At 44.1% G+C, this 24,273-nt stretch overlaps 1 protein-coding gene across 1 annotated transcript in view; it reads left to right on the forward strand.

Annotated features, from left to right (window-relative positions):
• Positions 1-24,273, forward strand: part of TSPEAR (thrombospondin type laminin G domain and EAR repeats) — a 225,684-nt gene that overhangs the window by 124,579 nt on the left and 76,832 nt on the right. Inside the window, exon 7 of the mRNA XM_068245224.1 lies at positions 6,589-6,821. Coding sequence (XP_068101325.1) covers positions 6,589-6,821 — 233 coding nt within the window. The remainder of the gene's footprint in view (positions 1-6,588; positions 6,822-24,273) is intronic.

Here is a 24,273-nt window from a genome sequence, read left to right on the forward strand (position 1 = left end):
TATTTTCAAACTGCATATATTTGCATAAGAATGTGCATACATTTGCACCAACTCTGAATAATTTGCATATCTGTGATCATCCCTAATTTGGATAGAGTGTGAAAGGATGAGATTCCCTATTAAGCTATTACTGCTGTCTATGGCCTGGTTGAGTAAATATTTATTTTGCTTTTTGTTCATTGACAACCAAGGCTCCAATTAAGGCCTCTTTTCCATGGAAGACTGAACTGTGCTCTTGTCAGGCAGTTCAGTGTCCTGGCTGCTGGCCACAAGCACCATTCAGCTGCAATAACTTGTAGCCAAATGGCACTGTGTGGTAACACCAGCGGTGTTACATGGCAGCCAAAAACATCTCATGTCTGGAGAAGAGGGGCACCTGTCCACTACCCATTCTAAGTGCTAGCAAGAGCCTGGCTGGTGAATGGGAGTAGCTGACTGGTGGTGGATTCACCACCTTCAGCTGCTCATGAATAAGAAGCCTTAGACTACAATAACAACAATTAAACCCCAATAGCAAATTAAACTACCCCATCATGTGATGCCGAGTATCCAAAGATGCAGAGAAGAATTCCCCATCCATGAAGAGCCAGAGACACTGTGATTGGCCATTGAATGCACCTCTCCTCCACTGTACACTGAGGTCTGCTACACTATCTCAGGGACAGTGGATTTATAGAGATGTAAACTATGAATGTACAGATATGGCTCAATGAACAATATAATTTGTTTCTGTTACTACTCATGGAATGGTATCAGAAATAATAGCTGCAAACTTTCACTTTACCAGCTTATAATTTGAAACCGGAAATTTTAAAGGATGACTATCAAAAACATGATGTTCTCTAAAGTCTATGAGGCTGATTTAGTAAAGAAAGGGATCACAGTAACTTATACTTTCAAAGTAACTTATGCACCAGGCAGTATATGGGCACCAAAAATGCAAACTACGGTAACTCACTTACGGAGCTGTAGATGGCTGCTACTGCACTGTGCATGGCTCCATTGACGTGACTAGGGAAGCTGTATATGCGCAGGCAGGTTTCTGTAAACATTGCCATCAATTACAGAAGTCAGATGGCGGCCCGTCTGCACGTTTATCAAATAAATGTTTGGAGGCCAGACAGTGTGATGGCTGGCAATGTCCTGTTCACAGTCCTGTGACCATGCAAAAAAAATAAAAAAGATTGTTTTTGTTAATTAAAGAAAAAGATCCCTCTCACCAAGCCCTATTAACTCCTTGTCCCTATGTAGGATGGTATAACCTAGCAAATGCAGATCCCACTAACTGTGCCGTCCTATATCTATCTATCTATCTATCTATCTATCTATCTATCTATCTATCTATATATATATGTATACATATAATATATACATATATATATACACTGTATATATATATGTCTGGGCAAAAAATACTTAATGGTTCCAAGGCTTTGGTGTAAACTAGTGAAAGCTGACTAGTGGCGTAGCTAAGGAGATGTGGGCCCTGATGTAAGTTTTACATTGGGGCCCCCCAAGCACTCCATACATAACAAATGATACTGCGCACCAAAACCTGCCAATGACAACTACAGTGTCAGAAGTGCCAGAAGGGAATGGGGAGCAGTTTGTTAATGATTACCACTATTCAAAGCTTCTATAGAAGTGATTATTATGAGCACAGAACCAATAGAGATCTAATACTACAGTTTAGGAAGGGCTCCTTGGGGCCCCTCTGGCTCAAGGACCCCGATGTGGTTGCTAGGTTGCTACCTCTGCACCCCCTATTGCTACGCCCCTGAAGCTGACCTGAACTAAGAACTTCCTCTCTGCTCTAAAAAATAAGCAACAGCATAATAACCTTTGACATAAAAACCTTTCAGCTGATAGAAAGCCTGCAATAATTCTGCACTGTTTCCACTTCCTGCTTTCATGTGTTTACAAATTAGCTGCTCTGCTGAGGCAGCCAACTGAAACATCTGAGATATCAAATTACACTTGTGATTAGTCACAGATAAGGGGGAATTAAACAGGCTAAACTCTCTAAATACATACAGGGTGCATTTCTCTCTGTTTTCCTTCTGTCCTGTGCAAGAGTTCGGGTCCACTTTAAGGAAACACTTTGGTTGGAGTTGGGCTTTAATGAATTAAGGCAATGGCTACTTCTGCAGCAAGGTATAATATACATTCTAAATACTCAGTACACAGAATGGTTCCTTGTAAACCGTGTCCTGCAAACTCTAGTAACATGTAATGATGTATAATGCATTTCAGATTGCTGCTATTAATCTTAATGAAAATCATATTATACTGTGAGGCTTACTCACTGTGACTGAAGAAAGGAATTAAATGATTTCTTTATTACTTACAGAACTGCTTAATGTAATCACATTCAGAGGTTAATATTTTTGTTCCAAGGAGGACCAGGAGTAAAAACGGAGATTGCAGCTTTCATCTAGAGAGCTTGCTGTTCCAGTATAGATGGCAAGAGCTGAACTTTAGAGAGAAAACCTGGGGATCTAGAAATAGATTAGATAAATTGTAACGATTTGCAAATCTAATCGTGTTTCACTAAATAAATGTATTCTAAGATTAAACAGAAATGGAACTACATATTAAGGGGCCCATACACTCAGCCGATTTTCTGGCCGACCGATCGATCCCGATCGATCGATTGCAAATCGGTTGGCCAATCGACCGATCGATGGCCGATTTCGATGGATTTCCATCGAACTGGCAGGGTGGAAAATTTAGGTCGATCTGATGAGATTGCTTATCAGTTTGCATTGGCCTTAATGGAAATCTGATGGCAAAAAAATGCCATCAGATCGAATTTCAATAGATTTCAAACTGAAATCTATTGGAATTCTATCCTGGTAAAAAATGTTCTAAAAATGCATCAGATAGATCATCAGATGCATTTCTTATCTATCTGCTGCCAATCTGACGAGTGTATGGGCACCTTAATTGTTATCCTTAACACTCATATACAGGCCTGACAACAACCGCTTCAGCTGATAGTCAGGCACATGTACAGAGGGGAGAATGCCAACGCATACCACTAAGGCTGCATCTGAAATGACCACCAGCTCAGTGTGCAGCACCTAAATAGATTTTCTGCACACTTTGCATTCAATTCAGATGCAAATCATATGCAAATCTGCTACTACTTATTATGCTAACAGGAAACTCAGGAGGAGGGGCTGGGAGCAGCTATCCTGACAGTTACATAGTTACAAAGTTAAGAAAAGGTGGGGGAAAGGCTGCGCGTCCCTAAACATATGTTGCAATTGAATGGTTAATAGCACAGGCATACACCGCCTCTGTTGGACTGAAAAATGCATGCCCTGCATCCAAGACAAATGCTAACATTTATTAAACTAGGAGGAGCTTTAGCTTCCAATATGGTTTGCATGCAAAGTATATTATACTAGACACTTGCGCCACGGTGAGGCAAACCTCCGGGCAAGTGACCTAACCTAAATTTAAAACCTTGGGAGCAGCTAAGCAAAAAAAAGTGTGACTTACATTTGGTTGAACAGCGAGGAGAACGCCAGCGCACCTGAAAGTTTCATAGTTACAAAGTTAAGAAAAGGTGGGGGGAAAGGCTGCGCGTCCCTAAACATATGTTGCAATTGAATGGTTAATCGCACAGGCATACACCGCCTCATGTACAGAGGCCCCGACCAGGTATGGCCTCTCGGCAAGCGATCCACCCAGTGGTTCAACTTGGCCAAACGGCAGGCAATTTCTTTGAAGATTCCACTGTCCCACCCACCACGTGACATCATGCACACGCCACTTCGCTGTCCCTCCCCCCATATAGCAATAGCAACAGAACGCATTGTCAGCTTTACAACTGACATGCGTCTATACAGGCCAGCCCAGTGATGTCACCCAAGGGATTGGGTCCCAATCCCGACTGGCAACATAAGTTGTTAGGTGTGTACGCACCTTTAGATTGTAAGCTTGTTTGGCTGGCCCCTCCTCTATGTATATTCTTCTTATTTGGGCTCAGTGACTCAACTGTTATACTTATTATTTCCTACATTGTTACATCACGATTTTGTGTACCATTGTTGAACACAATAATGTACCTGTGTGAAATTGTTTAAAACTGTAACGTCTCCCCTATTTATTGTACAAAGCTGACGATAATATGAATTCTCATAGTATTATGTGGTTCTAAAGGCTAAAATTTTAAAAAAAAATGAAATAAAAGCTACTACGGTAGTAGTCCATTTAAAGAGGAACTCCAGTGAAAATAATGTAGTAAAAAAAGTGCTTCATTTTTTACAATAATTATGTATAAATGATTTAGTCAGTGTTTGCTCAATGTAAAATCTTTCCTCTCCTGATTTACATTCTGACATTTATTACATGGTGACATTTTTACTGTGGGCAGGTTATGTAGCTGCTTCTAGCTGTTCTGGCCGTTACAGACAGCTGTGAACAGCTATTTCCTGTCTGTGAACATTGTTACATTGTGGCAGTTTGCCCAGAGTACCGTGGTACTCAGAGCTTCTTGTGGGAGGGGTTTCAGCACAAAATCAGTCATACAGCGCCCCCTGATGGTCTGTTTGTAAAAATCATTATATTTCTCATGTAAAAGGGGGTATCAGCTACTGATTGGGATAAAGTTCAATTCTAGGTTGGAGTTTCTCTTTAAAGCCCCTTTCCAGGATTTGTTAAACTATAATCTTCCTCCTCCCCTAACTTACCTAACTGTGACATTTTTACCCTCCAAGCATTCAACCCTTCCCTCTTTTACCTCATAATAAATTTTAAGTCTTTATTTTCAGCACTTGCTGGGTACACACTATGAGATTTTCTGACCGATTTACTGTCAGATCAATTATTTCCAACATGTCCGATTTGCTTTCCGATCGATTTACGAGCATTTTCTGATAGATTTCCTATTAAAGTTAATGGAAATCGATCTGAAAATGTTCGGAAATCGATCGGAAAGCAAATCGGACATATTGGAAATAATCGATCTGACAGGCTCCAAATCACGCAGAGCCATTCTGGCTTTAACAAGCGCTGACCTGACTCCTTCCATACTTCCCCAGCCCCAATGCAGGTCACACACATCCACTGACATATATGATATATTGCAGGAAAAGTCAGCTGCTTTAACTGCATCACTTTCACTCCATACCATGTGTGATGGAAGGAGGTGATCATTGGTGCAAGTATCTCATCCTTTCTGGGAAGATCTCCTTTTTTGAAGTCCTTATAACTAAGTGGCACTGTTTTGGGGGCACTATAATCGGGGGAACTGTTATGGGGGCATAATTACCAGGTGTCATGGTCAGTTACCTGTCCAGAAGAGGTGGCTGATAGGTACGGATGTCCACAGGCATGCTGGTGCAGTCAGCAGGGTCCCAGCTATGGGGTCCTGGCAGTCTTTGCCCATGGGGGTGGTGCATTGCAACATGTGCATAAGCACCATTGTGATTTGAGTCCATGGCATACGCACCTGTGATGTACATGTTGTTGTTGTACATGAATGCGTATCAGCGCGTTACGCAGTTTCCCCCAAGAGGCATATTTTGGTATGGAGAGTGCCACTCTCCAGTGCTGTTATATTGCAACTAGTGTGTGAGTTTTACAGCCGTGACCTGAGACACCTTAGTGTCTACCTGTACCTGTCCCTCGGATGTAGATCTCGGCCTGTCTGACTCCCCACTCTGATTTTGACTTCTGTTTTGTATGGCTACCCGTTCTATTATCGCCCCCAGCCTGTCTGAGAAACTGATCTGCTACTGACCCTTTGCCTGTCCGAAAATCTGATCTTTTGCCAACCCCTGCCTGCCGAAATACCTCCTGTCTACTGGAACTCTGCTGATTCCAAGATCCCGTGGTGGTTGAGTCTTTGCAGTACCAGACCCAGCCTGTGGGAGCACTTCGGAAGCTCTTTGGTCATCAAGCCATTAAGCCATTGGTCCTGAAAATGCTCTTGCCCCTTGTTTACTGGCTACCCCTGTACCCATTCCACAGCACTCAGTTGATAAGTAGCAATGGTTGCGGTCCTCAGCACATTGTCTCCACTATCCAATGTATGTGATACTAGGATAATAATAGGACAAAAGTCTAGACAGATTGAGAGTAAAGTTGATCATACATATATCGATTTTGCGGCGTGATCGACCATCTGGTTTGATAATTTAATTGAATTGTATGAAAGTCAGTGCTGTAACAAGCACACCCAGTTGACGATTTGTCCAATTTCGATTGAACATGCTCAGAAGTCTCGGACCAACGTAGTCGATTGGGTGCATGGTGGCGGTAATGGCATGCGATATCATGACGACTAATGAACATGACAGAACTCTTGGGCTCTGTCCCCCCAAATGTTAATGTGCCTCCCAGTCACTGTGCCCTCAAAGCTCTCACCTGTCCAGCTGCCACAGGAGTCCAGCTGCTCCTACTTCCCCATTCACGCCCCTACATGGCTGCCAGCCTGCCACATGTAGCACATGGCGCATGTGACTGTCCCACTGCTGTGACTGCAGATGCATACTGGTATTGTTACAGTGTGACAAAAGTGAAAGCGTAAAGGAAAGGTTTGCACCTGTGTCAATAGTCTTTTCTTTTTGTGTTTAGGAAAAGAGAAGCTGGATTATGTGGAGGAACACCAGAGCCTAGCAACTGCTTCTGAAACCATGGGGCTGGAGATCTTCCTCATCCCAGATGTAGGCTATTTTGCTGTCATGGCCAACAGGAACAATCAGCCTGGTTCAGCTCTTTATAGATGGGTGGATGGCAGGTTTACCATTCATCAATATTTTCTCACCTACCAAGCACAAGCCTGGAAACACTTCACTATAGAAAAAAGGGTGAGGATTAAATTCAATTGCTTTGTTATTCATATATTTCTGTGATATTGCAATGAAGTTCTATCTTTGTCGAGAAGTACAAAATCCCTTCAGTTCTGCCCTACAAATGCATACATCTAAAAAGTGCGCCATGGAGATTTGGGTGCCAGAGAGATAGCACTAGTAGAATATCGGTAAAATTACTGATATTCTACTATTGGGAAGAGGTAATTCTGATATTATATTGGTAACTTACTCTCTCTACCCATGCCTTAAGGTGGCCACACACCATACAATTTTTTAAATATCAATTTATTTTTTGACTGAATGTAATATTTCAAAAATATGACCAATGTACAACACACCTGTGTTAAATTTTTCCCCAATTATGATAAAAATGATTGGAAACTCTGAGAAAATTGCTTAGGTGTGTATATTAATAAATTGACAATCTAACACACAAACCATACAATCTTTAGAGAAATTGAAGAAAAATATCTGGCATTCCGGATAGATAAAAATAGAAAAAAAACGGGAAATCTGAACAGATTTTTCAGTCGCATGAAAGAAAAAAGCTTTAGATTTTTTCGGGAGATCCGATCGTTTTTATCGAATTGTCGTAAAATCGGATCATTTTATTGTATCATGTGTGGCCACCTTAACACTAATAAACCCACCTCCACAAAATCTACCAATATTTAACACTAAACTTAACTCTATTCTATTACAAACCCTCTTTCTGCTAATGCCTAAAGGTATCTACACACCATACCATTTTTTAAATATCTGTTCAATTTAAGAATTGCAATACATTTTTCTGACTGATTGTAACATTTCAAAAATATGACCAATGTACCACACACGTATGTTCAATTTTTCCCCATTATTAAAAATGATTGGAAACTCTGACAAAATTGCTAGGGTGTGTATATTAATAAAGTGACAATCTAACACACACCATACAATCTTTAGAAAGATTGAAGAAAAATATCTGGCATTCCGGATCGATAAAAATCGAAGAAAACGGGAAATCCGATCTGATTTTTCAGTTGAATGAAAGAAAAAAGCTTTCGATTTTTTTTTTTGGGAGATACGATAGTTTTTATCGAATTGCCGTAAAATCGGATCTTTTTTTGTATCGTGTGTGGCCACCTTAACTCCAACCAACACCCCTCGTCATAATTTCTGGCAATGTCAGCTCTGCCTTCGCCACTGTTTATCAGGGATCACCTACCTAATCCCAATATCTATGGGACACCCATGGTACCAAAATACCCCTTGGCCGCAATTAACATTGCCCGACCATATGAGGCACCAATTTTACCGTACCACCACCGACACCCAAATTTCTTGCTTCGCCACAAACTGCTAGCATTAATGCCCCTTATTGGAAATGTGTGCCTTAAGGCTGGTTTCACAGTGGGACGTTACAGGCGCACGTTAGAGCAGCCTGTAACGCACCCCACTGCACAGCAATGAAAAATCAATGGGCCGTTCACAGTGCCCACGTTGCGTTACACAGTAACGCTGCGCCATTACACAACGTACTGCATGCAGTACTTTGTAAGCGGCAGAGCCGCGTTAGACTGCTTGGACATGCGCAGTAATGTTGGGGAGGAGCGGAGAGCGGCCGGGCACATGGCTAATTATAATTCACTGCACTCAGTGACGTGCAGTGTTTACTTCCTGGAGTGGCCGCTCTGTGCGGCGATTGACCGGGCGGGACCACGTGATGCCGCATGCGCACAAGAGTACGCATCACGGCATCACGGACGCCAGAGTGAGCTGCACAACCCGGCTCACTCTGACGTCCACCTTAGAGAGCACCAGGCGTTGCGTTAGGGGCACGTTATGCGACCATAACGTCCCCAAAACGCAACGTCCTGGTGTGAAACCAGCCTTATTCTCTCCACAGTCCATCCATAGTACCTTCCTTCAGGGTCCTATCACAGACTGAAACCTGGGGAGTGTTCACATTGCTGCAACCCTCTCAATTATTGCAGATGTAGAAAATGACTAACAAGGCCTCCTTCTTTGTGCACTTGATTATTTATACAGGAAGAGGAAATGCCTGGACTCCTGTACTGAAACATACATGTTTAGAGCATTTGTATTAGCAACATTTTCACTTTAAAGTAAACCTCTAAGCTAATTAAAATATAAGAGGTCTGCACAGAAATTTAAGACTTAAAATAATTATAAAAGCTATATAAATACTTCTACTATAAAACATTTTTGCTGGTTAACCTCCTGAGCGGTATGGACGAGCTCAGCTCGTCCATCACCGCCGGAGGCTGCCGCTCAGGCCCTGCTGGGCCGATTTGCTTCAAATAAAAAGCAGCACACGCAGCCGGCACTTTGCCAGCCGCGTGTGCTGCCTGATCGCCGCCGCTCTGCGGCGATCCGCCGCGAGCAGCGGCGAAAGAGGGTCCCCCCAGCCGCCCGAGCCCTGCGCAGCCGGACCAATCAGTTCCGGCCAGCGCTAAGGGCTGGATCGGAGGCGGCTGACGTCAGGACGTCGGATGACGTCACTCCGCTCGTCGCCATGGCGACGAGGAAAGCCAAACAAGGAAGGCTGCTCATTGCGGCCTTCCTTGTTTGTTCTGGGCGCCGGAGGCGATCGGAAGAACGCCTCCGGAGCGCCCTCTAGTGGGCTTTCATGCAGCCAACTTTCAGTTGGCTGCATGAAATAGTTTTTTTTTAATTGAAAAAAAACCCTCCCGCAGCCTCCCTGGCGATCTCAATAGAACGCCGGGGAGGTTAAAATCAGAAGCAGCCCTGTTAGGTCTTTTCTAGCTGCAGTGAATTTTAAGAGCTGCTGGAATGTGCTGCATCTGTGCCTGTACCCCATGGCTCTGAAGTGTAGGCATGATCACATACCCTAAAAGGCTCGGTAACCTTTGAAGCATGCATAGCAACCGGGGATGGTAGCCTAATTTCTCTAACTGGAAAATGTACCAGTATTTATTAGTAAGAAAAATAACAAAAAGGGAATATGCTAGCATTTCTCTGCAACCTAGAATAAGAAATGAGAATGTAAAAATAATTTTAATGTTTACTGCTTAACAGTCCACAGGACCTTCAGGGTAAATGTACCCACTGTCTTTCATGATAGCTCATCTCTCATCTCAATCTCAGTATAGTAGGTATTTGCAGCACGGATTGGTTAGAGCCACTAGCCAATCACATTGCAAAATATTCTCAGCTTTTATATGATGACACAATGACAACAATAATGATCATGATGATGGGGATGACTTCAGAAGAGGTTCTCAATCTTATAATTTCCTGATGCCCATGGTAGGTGCCCTGTAAGACCCCATATCTATGCATATGCATATATAAAGGTGACAGCTCTCAATTTAAAAAAAATTATATATACCGTATGCACAATTTTGACCTTACAGAACTAGTAGGCAATAGAAACAGACACCTTCAGATCTTGGTGAATGGGGTAGATTAGTGGTCCTCTAAAAGGGTAATTAACAGCATTTATTTATACCTACTATTCTCAATCTCAGGGGAGTTTTTATGTACCAGTAAGTGGCCTATAAAATCATTTTCACTGAAGTTTTGTGTTAGGAAATGCTTATTTATTCATAACAGAAATGCAGAGAATATGAGATTAATCTGCAAAGTGGAAATGCGCTGCGATCCAGATTTAACAATAAAAGAGTGCCATGTGCAGCATGGCTGTACCCAGTCCCAGAGCCCACTGTGGCTCATCTTGGTCATTCAAGTTTAGATTTCCTATCTAGGCTTGTTTTTTCACTTAGCATCTCGATTGGTCCAGACAAATGATCCAATAGGAAATTTTGCCAGCATTGTTCAGAGAATGACAAGTACAGACGATGAGAAAGAAAAACATAAAAGAAAGATTAAAAGTATATAGGAATATAGACCTGGATTCCATTGCTGTATTTTTGGCAGTCAGCAAACAAGCAAAGTTTAGAAACAGGCCCAAGGTCTCTGGCAGGCAGGAAACCAGACAAGACACAGAATATTTACAGTATATCATGAATTTCTCCTGGTGGACTCAAATCGCTTTTGGGGCTGAAGCCACAGCTCCACAGGTGACCAGTATAATTAGGGAGCCTCACCCAAAGACGAACGCGGTGTAGTGTGTGATGAAAGCTCTAATTTCTTCCAAGCAATGCTATCTAAATATCTAAAAAGCATTGTGTAACGATTGTGGAATCGTCTCCGTGGTCAGCGCACCAGACGTGCGCTGACACGGCGGATTTCCTCCACAAGCGTATAAATTTGCAGGAACCCAGCAGTAGGTGCAATGCACCTGCAGAGGGAAATTCCTGACGGCAGGTGGAGCTGTGGAGTGCAGAGGAACAGCTCCTCTGCTCTACCACACACGCCAGACAGGAATTGTACGAAGGGAAGAACTGTAATCGCAAGAGAAGCAATTGAGAGTGAGCACAGAGACAGATTGTGTGTGTGTGCATAAAACTAGTCGCCAACCCGCGACTGTGCACACACCACAGCAGATACGAAGCAGGAACGCGATCGTGAGAGGTGCGATCGCCAAGCGTGACACAAGGCTACAGCAAGGCGGAGCAGGAGAGTAGCAAAGGCACAGCAAATAATACAATGAGGAAATATGGAAAATAACAAAAGCTAGCTAACCGCGAACACCGCACTCATTCGCAACAGTGCACGCGGTTACGCGCGGTCTCCACGTGATAAGCACAATAGAGACAAGCACGCCTAACTAACCATCGACAGACAAACATGAAACAGAGGACGCGAACGCTTGCTTAACGGTTACCTCACCGAGCCTCCAGCAAGCGTCCGTAGCGGACAAGACAGACACACGAAAACAGGGACAAGCGGGAGATAGGATCCACAGCACTAGCGAGAAGCGAGTGCAATCCAGGTACAGAGTAGCAGAACAGACGGATCCACAGCACTAGGGAAAAGTGGCTGGCGCGATCCCAGAAGACAGAACAGAAGGATCCCCAGCGCTAGCAAAAAGTGGCTAGCGCGATCCCAGGAGACAGAACAGAAGGATCCCCAGCGCTAGCGAAAAGTGGCTAGCGCGATCCCAGGAGACAGAACAGAAGGATCCCCAGCGCTAGAGAAAAGTGGCTAGCGCGATCCCAGGAGACAGAACAGAAGAGATAGCTGGTAGCAACCGCTGCACCAGCTATACTCCAAGAACAGAGATCAGAACCATTTCCTGTCGACCACCGCTGGGACAGGACAACAGCAACAGAACAACTGCACTCACTGCACTAGGGAAATCTGCCTAGCACAGCTTCCAGGAATTACTCTAAGATAACTTCAACAAGAAGTAGCATGGCTGACACTCTCTAGGAGTGTGTACTACAAACCCTGAAGGAATGACCAGCAAAGGACTGTGGGTAATCCCAACCTTTATACTGCCAGTCATCACAGGAGGCAGGTAGGGGATTTGCATAGCGAATGTATGCAAATTCCTCAGCAGCAAGCTGCAGAAAAATGTCTCTCTTAAAGAGACCTGCAGAATGCAGACGTGAAAAGTGATCAAAACGCTGCCTGTCTGCACAGGCAGCTGAGCAGATTCTCACACATTGACTGGAGTCTCATTTTAACATGGATAGCAACTTTAATCTTGTTTAGAGTAATTAGAGCCATTAATGTGCACATAGCACAGATCGACAATGTAGACTAGAGTATATTGTACCAGCAGATGTCTGTCCATGCGGGACAGAGCCACAACACGTAGAAAAATATAAGAACGATTAAATATAATCTATGGTTTTTCCTAGCCAAAGAATTCTAAATAGGTTTCCTACTCCTTTTAAACTTTTCAATCTACTAATGGACAAACTTTTAATTGTGAAGGTGATTTCAAAGGTGCTCCAAATCTACATCTAAAGACGGAGCCCCATATGGGATTAAGCAGCTTTGTACTCCCTGAGTACCTGCTTCGTGCGCAGAATTATCCGAGGAAAACATCTCTGCTTTCAAATTACAAAAGAATTTACTCCCATTTGGTTTGAGACAAGATCTTGTCCCAGATACAATCAATATGATTTCACAACATAGCGGCATGTAATACGGAAGTTGGCGTTCATTAAAGTCAGATTTTACTTGATGGCTTCTTACAGATGGGACTGTCTCTCATGTTCGGCCTCAGCTTTTCTAGGAATTATGTTTTGATAATGCAAAAGTGCAAAGCAGAACTGCCACTGTAAAGTTTGTTTTATGTTGTTTGAACACAAAGCGGGAGAGATGATGAAAAGATTTCGGAGCGATTAAGAAACACCCCAGGTGGTACGGAATGCAGGCCAGGACTTGCCATGAATAAATTAAGGCTTTATATACAAACAGCTATGTCAGGGGCTTACATTGCACCAGCTGAGAATTTGCCAGCTGTTTTATGTTTGAAGAAAAAGGGCAGAGAGGTACGGCAAAAACCATAAATGACTAGGGGGTTTCTCTGCGCACAGGGCGTTTAAGCAACTCCTGCTTTTCCAGACGCTGAGGCGGTTCCAGTTGTAGAAAGCTGTACATTGTAGTTTTGCAGCAGCCACGGGGAGCATTATTTATAGATGCAATAGAGAATAGCCAAACTGCCTCACAATGAATACGGAAACAACAGAAGATAAGACAACAGGTTGTCATCTTGCCAATGTGTCTGGCTTGGGAACAGTGTGGCATGTGGGCACTGGGCTGCAGAAGTAAACATCTATGGAGGGAAATAATAATAATTATTATTATTAATAACAGCAGTAAATATCAATGAGAATAGGAATGGGCTTCGAGAATAATTTGAAGTCAGTCTTAAAGCAAATCTGAGTTGAAAATAAAGTTATCAGATAAGTGGGGTTTGCCTTCTAAAAAAAGAGAAGTCATTTTGTGATAATACAGATTTAAGTGAACATCTGTGGTTACCCACAATGCACTGCTACTGAATATGCAAATTATCTCTTTATGCCCCTGAAGCCACGCTTGCATCCAGAACCGCTGGTGTCTAGCAAGCCTACAGCTATAAATTTTACAGAGCCACACCTACCCCACATGCAGACAGCCTGTTTCAGACTTTTGGTTCTCTGCAATGCATGGCGGGGATTGATATGGCTCTATGGGATAGGGCTTGGACCAGTACAACACAGTAACCAAGCAGCTCGGGGTGACCCAAAACCACAAGGAAATTATAGAGGACTAAAAGAGGCTGGAAAGCCCTCCTACTAACAAACAATGCTTGGCTTGGTTTGCCTTCCTAAAACAGAAGGAATTTGCAATAATTCAGCTTTAAGTGAAATTAATTTTGATCTGTGGTTACCCACAATGCACCGATGTGGGTAACCACAGATGCTCAAAAGATGTTCACACAGTATTACTGTGCAGACGCAGAGCGCTCGCTGCTGCTGGAGCTAGATGGGGGCGCGCGCAACCGCACTGCGCATGCACTGACAGACCTCGACTGGCCAAATTTATCGGGATTCTACCAGGAGAAAGAGGAGGCGGAGGAAGACGGCATGGGAGCATTCCATGCAGAAGGGGGGGGGGGGGCTGGAGGAAGCCCAAGGTTTTATAAAACTTTTATACCTATTTGTCTCGGGTACACTTTAAGACATTTTTGTGGGCTCCATTCAGTAGGTCCCCCCTCCCCCTTGTGACCTCTTACATATTAACATCAAGTCCAGAGATACAACCCAACCCATTCTCTCTGCTCATTCAACACTACCGGGGACCTCGCATCACTTGCTCGTGCGCCAAGACTGCCTTTAAGACTTCTCTACAGCAGCCTCTACTCTATGGAATTCTCTCCCATCCATCAGGTTCACTTTCAACCCATAAAAGCAGGCCTTAAAGACCCATCTATTCCCACAATTTCTTACCCACCATATTCATAGCTCCATCCCCCTACCTTGGACATCTATCGAGAGGAAAAACTTATGGTGTGTACCCAGCATAACACTGTTTAATGTTGTACTAACTCCCCTATCTATTGCACAGTGCTGCGTAATATGTCAGCTCTTTATAAAAAAGCTAAATATTAATAATCAAGTGTGGCTTCTTTAGCCCCCTCTCCTTCTTATGTACAGTATGTTACATGTGTGTATAGTGTTTTATATAGACTTAGTTCTGATGATACAATTGTTTATCTCATCAGTTTATTTTCACTTTAGGTTCCCTTTAATCTCCCTGGCGGTCAATTAAATTCGCCAGGGAGGCGGCGCAGCACTATTTTTTAATTATTTTGTTTTTTTAAATCATGTGGGTAGCCTAGCGCTAGCTACATGATAGCCGCTGCGCAGCAGCATCCCCCACCCCCTCCGATCGCCTCCGGCGATCAAGCCCGTTCCGGAAACCCCGTTCTGAACGGGATTTCCATTAGGGCTTCCCCATCACCATAGCAACGGGTGCGATTACGTCATCGACGTCGTGACGTCAGAGGGAGTCCTGATCCACCCCTCAGCGCTGCCTGGCACTGATTGGCCAGGCAGCGCACAGGGTCTCGGGGGGGGGCACCCTCTAACGCGGCTGGTAGTGGCGAATTGTCGCGGAGCGTCGGCGATCGTAAGTAACACGCAGCTAGCAAAGTGCTAGCTGTATGTATATAAAAAAAATGTATGCAAATCGGCCCAGCAGGGCCTGAGCAATCCTCCGCAGCGGCTTACCCCGTGTCCAGCGCGTGGTTACCGCTACGGAGGTTAAAGAAGCAGTATTAGTAACCACATATTTGCAATGCTGATCAGGGATTCTTTTATTTCTACAATGATTTATTTATTACACAGAGAAGGCTGGGAATTGGAATGTGCCACCCTTCTATCACCTACCTGAGTAGCCAAAAGAAAAACACAGATGCAATAAATAATCATAATCATGCAGTAGTTTAAAGGTATCCATACATCTAGCAATTTGGGCGGCCATTCAACCAAAAGATATATTTCTCTCTGATTGAGAAAGGTCTGTTGGTGACCACAAACTGCAGGTCGATTGATTTCAGCATAAAATCTTTCAGGAATCGGCCTTGTGATGTCACCTCACCACGCTAGACTGCGTCCCCACAAATGTAGATGTACCCCTCTTTGTTCCTACATTAATACTTGACTTGTCCGGTGTCCGCCCGTGTCCTCACTCCTCCTCTGTGTTCGAGCCCAGCGTGGTATCCGGAATACTGTACGAGGGGCGCGAGCATGACGTGCGCCTTGCATGCCATGGTGGGGGCCGAACCCGGGAGAGGAGTCCGCACTGGGGCAGATACCCTATAGGTAAAGTATAAATGCATGGGCACTCAAGGGTATATATACATTTGGGGGGGGGGGGGGGGTGGCCGGTATCTTCAATTGTGGTCATCATTCGCAATTATCACACACCGTTACTGCTGCGCAACCCGATTAAGCATGTTGGCCTGAGATTTTCCAGCATGTCCGATCGACACATGCAACCAATTTTGGCCTGAAACTGGTTGCATCGTCGATCAGGCATGCTTTTGGCAGCACCGATTTTCATGCTTGATCAGCCGCCAAATCTACAGATGTATGGCCACCTTAAAACTTACAGAGTATTAATGATAGTCATGACTGGTTTGTATTTTTTTTTCTATTGATTTTCTCAATGCTCCAAGGATTTGTTAAAATGATCCTTACACCGTTCAGCAATTATAGAAAGAAATCAATATTCACTTTCAGCTGCTTCGGGTCTGAGATATGCAGTTGGTGAGGTGATAATTGTATCCTACTGTATATGTGATAACTTATTTTGTCAAAAATAACATCTTCATGTTTGTTCAGTATGTAGCCTAGTAATGTGTTGCTAACGTCTGAAAACTAATTTAAGTTACGTTAGGTTCTTCATATTCTCGTAATAGCTATATTTTATATTTATTATTGTTTGTAGTTATATTGCAGTACAATGAGTAAACTGAGGTAAAATCACTGCATGCAGGTACCTAACAGCAATCTTACTGGTCCTAACGGCAGTTACGTAGTATGCATCACGCAAATGCTGCAACTTGCATAACCCAGATAACGCAAACATTACTAGTGTAATGCGAGTCCCGCTATTTGCAGAACAAGCATTATGTAATTTTCGCACAGCAATTTTGCCTCATTTCAGTGAATATACTCCATTGTTACTACAATTCCTTTTTTTGAAATAGTTTCTAAAAGGAAATTGTTCCCATAGCAACTAGGGTGCGTCTCAACTCAACACTTTCAGCGCAGATTAGGGAAATGAGAATTTGGTTAAGAGAAAAAGCAAAACTTCTTTCAATTCTTAAAACAGATTGGATGGATTATTCCAGTTTATTAATGCTTGGTTCCATTAGCATGTGAGGGAGGGTTTGTGAAGGGGGTCTCATTGGTTAATTAAAAAATGCCACAAATAACCCTAGTAAGTTACGTCAAATGTGAGATATGTACGAGCGCAAAAAAAGGAGGTGCTATTAACGTGACGCTATGCAGCTGCTAATAGCCACGACATTAGCAACATATTGTAGCTCAACAGTGACGAGGTTTATCCAGTCACAAATCTCTGCTACAAGGCTGGCGGCTGAATCAATAACAGTATACGTAATGCTTTACCTCAGTGGTCTGAATCATTTTCATGAAGCGACCAGTCCAGTCATGAAGGCAGCTCTGAAGATTTGTCTATTAATGAGTGACAAACGCCATCTTCAAGCCACACCATATAGTGGCAGGAGTGATGGCACAATGGCTGGCAATATTATGGAAAGAGAGCAAGCTTTGCTTACTAATATGCAGAATGCAGTCAGCTGTTTTAAAGAATATTTTTAGTAATGTGGAAGCAAATGTCTTCTTCACAGTAACGTGTACAATTTCAATTTTGCTGGTGCTCAAAAAATGTCCCTCCCCCCCAAAAAAAAACAAAAAAAAAAACAAACCCGAAAACAAAAACATAAAAAACAGACACAAAAAACAAAACAATAATGTAACGATCGGTGTCAGCACACAGAGAGAATCTGATTATTGGTGATCTGCAGTATCACCAAGAATACAGATATATACCTGATTATTGATGATTTGCAGAATCACCAATAATACAAGTATAACTAACCTCTGGACACCTGATAACGTGTAAGTGTTTGGTGCAACAGTATATGAGCCTGGACCACCTGAGGAGCAGGTGACCCTAGACCGTATAACGAGTAGAGTTGGGCCGAACGGTTCGCCTGCGAACGGTTCCATGCGAACTTCAGTGGTTCGCGTTCCCGTCCCGCAGGCGAACCTTTGCGGAAGTTCGGTTCGCCCCATAATGCACATGGAGGGTCAACTTTGACCCTCTACATCACAGTCAGCAGGCCCAGTGTAGCCAATTAGGCTACACTAGCCCCTGGAGCCCCACCCCCCCTTATATAAGGCAGGCAGCGGCGGCCATTACGGTCACTCGTGTGCTGCCTGCGTTAGTGAGAGTAGGGCGAGCTGCTGCAGACTGTCTCTCAGGGAAAGATTAGTTTGGCTTAACTTGTTCCTGTCTGGCTGCATACCTGTTCTGTGAACCCACCACTGCATACCTGTGCTGTGAACCCACCACTGCATACCTGTGCTGTGAACCCACCACTGCATACCTGTGCTGTGAACCCACCACTGCATACCTGTTCAGTGAACCCACCACTGCATACCTGTGCTGTGAACCCACCACTGCATACCTGTTCAGTGAACCTGCCACTGCATACCTGTTCTGTTCAGTGGACCCGCCACTGTATACCTGTTCATTGAACCCACCACTGCATACCTGTGCTGTGAACCCACCACTGCATACCTGTTCTGTGAACCCACCACTGCATACCTGTTCAGTGAACCTGCCACTGCATACCTGTTCTGTTCAGTGGACCCGCCACTGTATACCTGTTCATTGAACCCACCACTGCATACCTGTGCTGTGAACCCACCACTGCATACCTGTTCTGTGAACCCACCACTGCATACCTGTTGTGTTCAGTGAACCTGCCACTGCATACCTGTTCTGTGAACCCGCCACTGTATACCTGTTCTGTTTAGTGAACCCGCCACTGTATACCTGTTCTGTTTAGTGAACCCGCCACTGCATACCTGTTCTGTTCAGTGGACCCGCCACTGTATACCTGTTCAGTGAACCCGCCACTGCATACCTGTTCTGTTCAGTGGACCCGCCACTGTATACCTGTTCAGTGAACCCGCCACTGCATACCTGTTGTGTTCAGTGAACCTGCCACTGCATACCTGTTCTGTGAACCCGCCACTGTATACCTGTTCTGTTTAGTGAACCCGCCACTGCATACCTGTTCTGTTCAGTGGACCCGCCACTGTATACCTGTTCAGTGAACCCGCCACTGCATACCTGTTCTGTTCAGTGGACCCGCCACTGCATACCTGTTGTGTTCAGTTCTGTCATTCAGCTACATCAGCCAGGCGACCATATGGGCTGTAAAGCCACCAAAACCTGCACTCTCGCCATGGTGCGCACCAGTCCAGCACGGCCGTCACTACACAAACAGCTGTTTGCGGTGCGTTACACGGTGAGTTTGGTGTGTCAGTGTGAAGCAGTACCTTAATTACACTACCTGATTGATGTATACACATGCAAGATGTTTGAAAGCACTTTAGGCCTGTCATTTAGCATTCAATGTGATTTCTGCCCTTAAAACGCTGCTTTGCGTCAAATCCAGATTTTTCTCCGGGACTTTTGGCATGTATCCCACTCCGCCATGCCCCCCTCCAGGTGTTAGACCCCTTGAAACATCTTTTCCATCACTTTTGTAGCCAGCATAATTATTTTTTTTTTCAAAGTTCGCATCCCCATTGAAGTCTATTGCGGTTCGCGAACTTTAACGCGAACCGAACCTTCCGCGGAAGTTCGCGAACCAGGTTCGCGAACCTAAAATCGGAGGTTCGGCCCAACTCTAATAACGAGTATCTCCTGGTCAGGGTTGGAGATAGCCAGAGAGCCAGTGACTCCCTGAACTGCTGGGAGTCAGACTCTATTGCAGTCAAAGTGCTCCTATGAGATAGAGTCCCTGACTAGATTGCAGAGAGGTCCATCTGAGGGACAGGGAGTCCCTGCAGCTACTGGACACCCCACCGGGGGGGGTGTCACAGGTAGAAGGGTTGGCCAGGCCGGGTCGGCAACACACGAGCAGATAAGGTACAGAGACAGAAGGCTGATTCGGTAACCAGGGACAGGCAGGGTTGGCAACAGGTAATCAGATATGCGTAGGTACCGAATCAGAAAGCAGAAGAAGGGTCAAGAGAGCAATAGGTCATAACAGATATCAAGCAGAGGCCTAGTCTAGAGTGTGAGGTCCGTGGTCTCAACACCCAGGAACTGGTCTAAAGAATAACACAGCAATGACACAGTATCCCTAGGCTGGGGTGTGAGGTCCGTGGTCTCAACACCCTGGAACTGGTCTAAAGTATAACACAGTAATCTGGCTTAGTGTGAATTCCCAGGTCCACCTAGTTCTAACACACTATGGGATCTGACTATGGTCTGAGTGCTAACACATAACGGCAGACAACCAGCAACTGACAGGCAAGATGTATATATAGCAGAGCGCTCCTCAGCCAATCACCTACTGCGCTGGAATCAGCTGATCGTCCTGATCAGCTGATCCCTCTCCTATTGGCATAAAGGGCCTGTCTGTTAGCGCGCGCGCAGCTCTCCATCTGTGTGCACTACTAGGCTCAGACAAACCAGACGCATGCTGCTGCTGCGGAGAAACCGCCGGTCTGAACGCGGAACCAGCCGCCCCGCTGTCAGACCACGCGGCGGTGTCTCCGCAATCCATTACAAATAACAGCAATAATAACATGGAGAGAAACACAACATATAGACAACATAATAAACCATATAGAACTTAGAACTAAAAGATCAGATGTGACTCACATTTCTTTTTTTAGTCCAATGTGTTATAAGCAGCAGCAGCAATGTGTTATAAGCAGCAGAAAATGAGTTTTGTCTGCTGTACAAGGTTCAAGAAGCACTTTGTCCATCATAGAATTAATGTTATCGAGTGTGGCCAGAGGCAAAAGTCTATACTATCAGTAAAATTGAATATATCTCCTGTATAATTAGTCATTCAAGGGAACAATCGGCATATTATGGATTCTTCTCACAAGATGTCCACTTTAGGACTACATACACTAATATACACTAACCCAATTAACTGGTCCTAAGGATACAGGAGGTTCTCTTCTTACTGGGATTAGTGGTTACAATCTTAATGTAACTAAATATATAAAAAAATCGGCATATTATGGATTTTTCTCAGAAGATGTCCACTATATATATGTTGAGAGGGGGAATATGTTGCGGGTGCTAAGCTACCTGGGATGAGCAACCTTTTCAGGTATAAGAACCAGTCCAGTGGCTTTTCCTTCAAACAGTGGTGTTTTTATTGGTGCTATTTACAGCTATATACACAGGTGCATAAAAAGGTACTTGAAAAAAAATAATCCGAAACTAAACCCTGCCCGTGTCTCGGCTCTAACTATACAATATATACAATTCTAACTACAGACTGAACAAGCATTGTGCTTTGTTAGTCACTCTGCAACAAATGACAGTTTTTAAACGAACCTGTAAATATAACTAACAAGGAGATGTGTATAATTTACAGTATTCCTGACTGACTGGCTTGCTCGTGATCATACACTCCAGGCTGCATCTACTTCATAGGCTCCTTTGAGAGGGAGAGATGCTATTTACAAAGGCATTATGAGGATCTTTATCAATCAGAGAAGAGAGGACAAGGAACTCACATTGCAGATGATACAAAATTGTGCAGAATCATCAACTCTCAGGAAGATAGTGTCATATTGCAACAGGATCTGGATAGGATGGCTATATGGGCACATACATGGCAGATGAAATTCAACGTTGACAAATGTAAAGTCATGCATTTTGGACGTACTAATGGACTAGCACCATACAAAATAAATGGGATACAGTTGGGGACATCAAACTTGGAGAAGGACTTAGGAGTACTCATTGACAACAAGTTAAATAATCGTACTCAATGCCAAGCAGCTGCAGCTAAAGCTAACAAAATTTTGGGATGCATTAAACGGGAAATAAAAACTCGAGATGCGAGCATAATATTGCCCCTGTTTAACTCTCTAGTAAGGCCACATCTGGAATATGGAATTCAGTTCTGGGCACCACATTACAAAAAAGATATTGCAGTTTTAGAGCAGGTGCAGAGACGAGCAACAAAATTGATACGTGGGATGGAAGGTCTCACTTATCAAGAAAGGTTAGATAAACTGGGTTTATTTAGTCTAGAGAAAAGACGCCTTAGAGGGGATTTAATTAACATGTATAAATACATCAGAGGGCAATATAATAGCTTGGCGGATGAGCTTTTTGTCTCTAGGCCTTCTCAAAGGACTAGAGGACATGATCTGCGCATGGAGGAAAAACGTTTTAGCCATTTATTTAGGAAAGGGTTCTTTACAGTAAGAGTGATTAAGATGTGGAATGCATTGCCACAGGAAGTCGTTATGGCAAACTCTATACCTGCATTTAAAGGGGGCTTAGATGCTTTCCTTGCGTTGAAAGACATCCATGGCTACAATTACTAGGTAATGCCTAATGATGTTGATCCAGGGATTTTATCTGATTGCCATCTGGAGTTGGGAAGGAATTTTTCCCTTTAGGGGCTAATTGGACCATGCCTTGTAAGGGTTTTTTCGCCTTCCTCTGGATCAACAGGGATATGTGAGGGAGCAGGCTGGTGTTGTACTTTATACTGGTTGAACTCGATGGACGTATGTCTTTTTTCAACCAAAATAACTATGTAACTATGTAACATTGCTGGAATCTTTAACCCCTTACCACCATCTGAATAAGATTCTTTCAGCAAGGTGATTATTAAACTATACACTGAGGAGTTGATAGCAAGCCCCCTCTGCAGGGACATGGTCTAGCCCTTTAAGAGCCTGACACTTTTGTATCTTAAACTGACCGAGGTTTTTAAAGCAGAGAGGCAGACCTCTGTGAGGAAGGAAATTGCTTCTAGTACTTGTGGTGGTAATGTGTGCCCTAACACAGGGGTCCCCAACCTTTTCCGGCCCAGAGACAGCTCTCCGACCAAATTTTTCTCTTGGGAAGGGGTGTGTGATAGTGGATAGTGTCGTGCGCAGCGGGTTACGGGGTGGGGGGGGGGTAGGGCTGTGGTGCAGCGGCATAGCTAGCATAGTTGTCCCAGTATAGGGAATTTAGTTGCCCAAGTATGGCTAGTATAGTTACCCCAGTATCGCTAGTATAGTGCCCCAGTATGGGTAGTATAGTGCCCCAGTATAGCTAGTATAGTGCCCAGTTTAGCTAGTATAGCGCCCAGTATAGCTAGTATAGTGCCCAGTATGGGTAGGTAGTGCCCCAGTATAGCTAGTATATTACCTAGCATGGGTAGGTAGTGCCCCAGTATAGCTAGTATAGTGCCCAGTATAGCTAGTATAGTGCCCAGTATGGGTAGGTAGTGCCCAAGTATAGTGCCCAGTATAGCTAGTATAGTGCCCAGTATGGGTAGGTAGTGCCCCATTATAGCTAGTATAGTGCCCAGTATGGGTAGTACAGTGCCCCAGTATAGCTAGCATAGTGCCCCAGTATAGCTAGTATAGTGCCCCAGTATAGCGCCCAGTATAGTACTACACAGAGAATTGAATGTGTGCATTAAACACCAAGTGAACACCTGACAAAACTGGCTAAGCAAATTTGGCCTAACTGGCTATTCATGAGGCAATGCTCATGCAAATATGCATTCGCTTTCGCATTCCAACTTATGCAGGGTCAAAAACCAATGCCGCAAAGCGGTCGCCCTGCAGGAATTAGTTCATGCTGCAATAGCACTATCCAGGAGCGCCACGTGGAGGCTTCCCAATGCCCCCATACAACCGGGGGACTGCGGGGTACCAGGCGCTCTCACTGCCTGGGAACCACAGCAGCACCCCGGAGGGCGAGGCTGGGTGGCTCAGGCGACCCCCCCCAAGCGTGGCCAGCGCCAGGGAGAGCCGGCCGCACCCACCTCCCAATATTTAAAAACAGGCACTTACCTTAACGTCCATTGCGTTCTGCTACTGAGCATAGCTTGGGTGCAACACATTTGAAAAGGAAAGGAATGAAGCATGGGTCGCACTGAGCTTTAGTGCTCAGGGCTGGCTCACACACAGCACTCCAAGGGGGAGTTGGTTTTTGACCCTGCATAAGTCGGCATGTGAAAGCGAATGCATATTTGCATGAGCATTGCCTCATGAATAGCCAATTAGGCCAAATTTGCTTAGCCAGTTATGTCAGGTGTTCACTTGGTGTTTAATGCACACATTTAATTCTCTGTGTAGTGATAGCTAGTATAGTGCCCAGCGTACGTTAAAAAGGGGTGCTGGGAAAAAAGGGCGCTGGGTTTTAAACGATAAGCATGGATAATGTTTAAAAATGTATTGTACTGTATTTCGTTTAAAATTAATGTTTTATAAAGTTATAAATCATTAAATAATGTGCATTAAATCGGCAATTGTAAAAACGTTAA

This window comes from Hyperolius riggenbachi, chromosome 7 (assembly GCF_040937935.1).
Source record: "Hyperolius riggenbachi isolate aHypRig1 chromosome 7, aHypRig1.pri, whole genome shotgun sequence".
In the NCBI taxonomy this organism is placed as follows: domain Eukaryota; kingdom Metazoa; phylum Chordata; class Amphibia; order Anura; family Hyperoliidae; genus Hyperolius; species Hyperolius riggenbachi.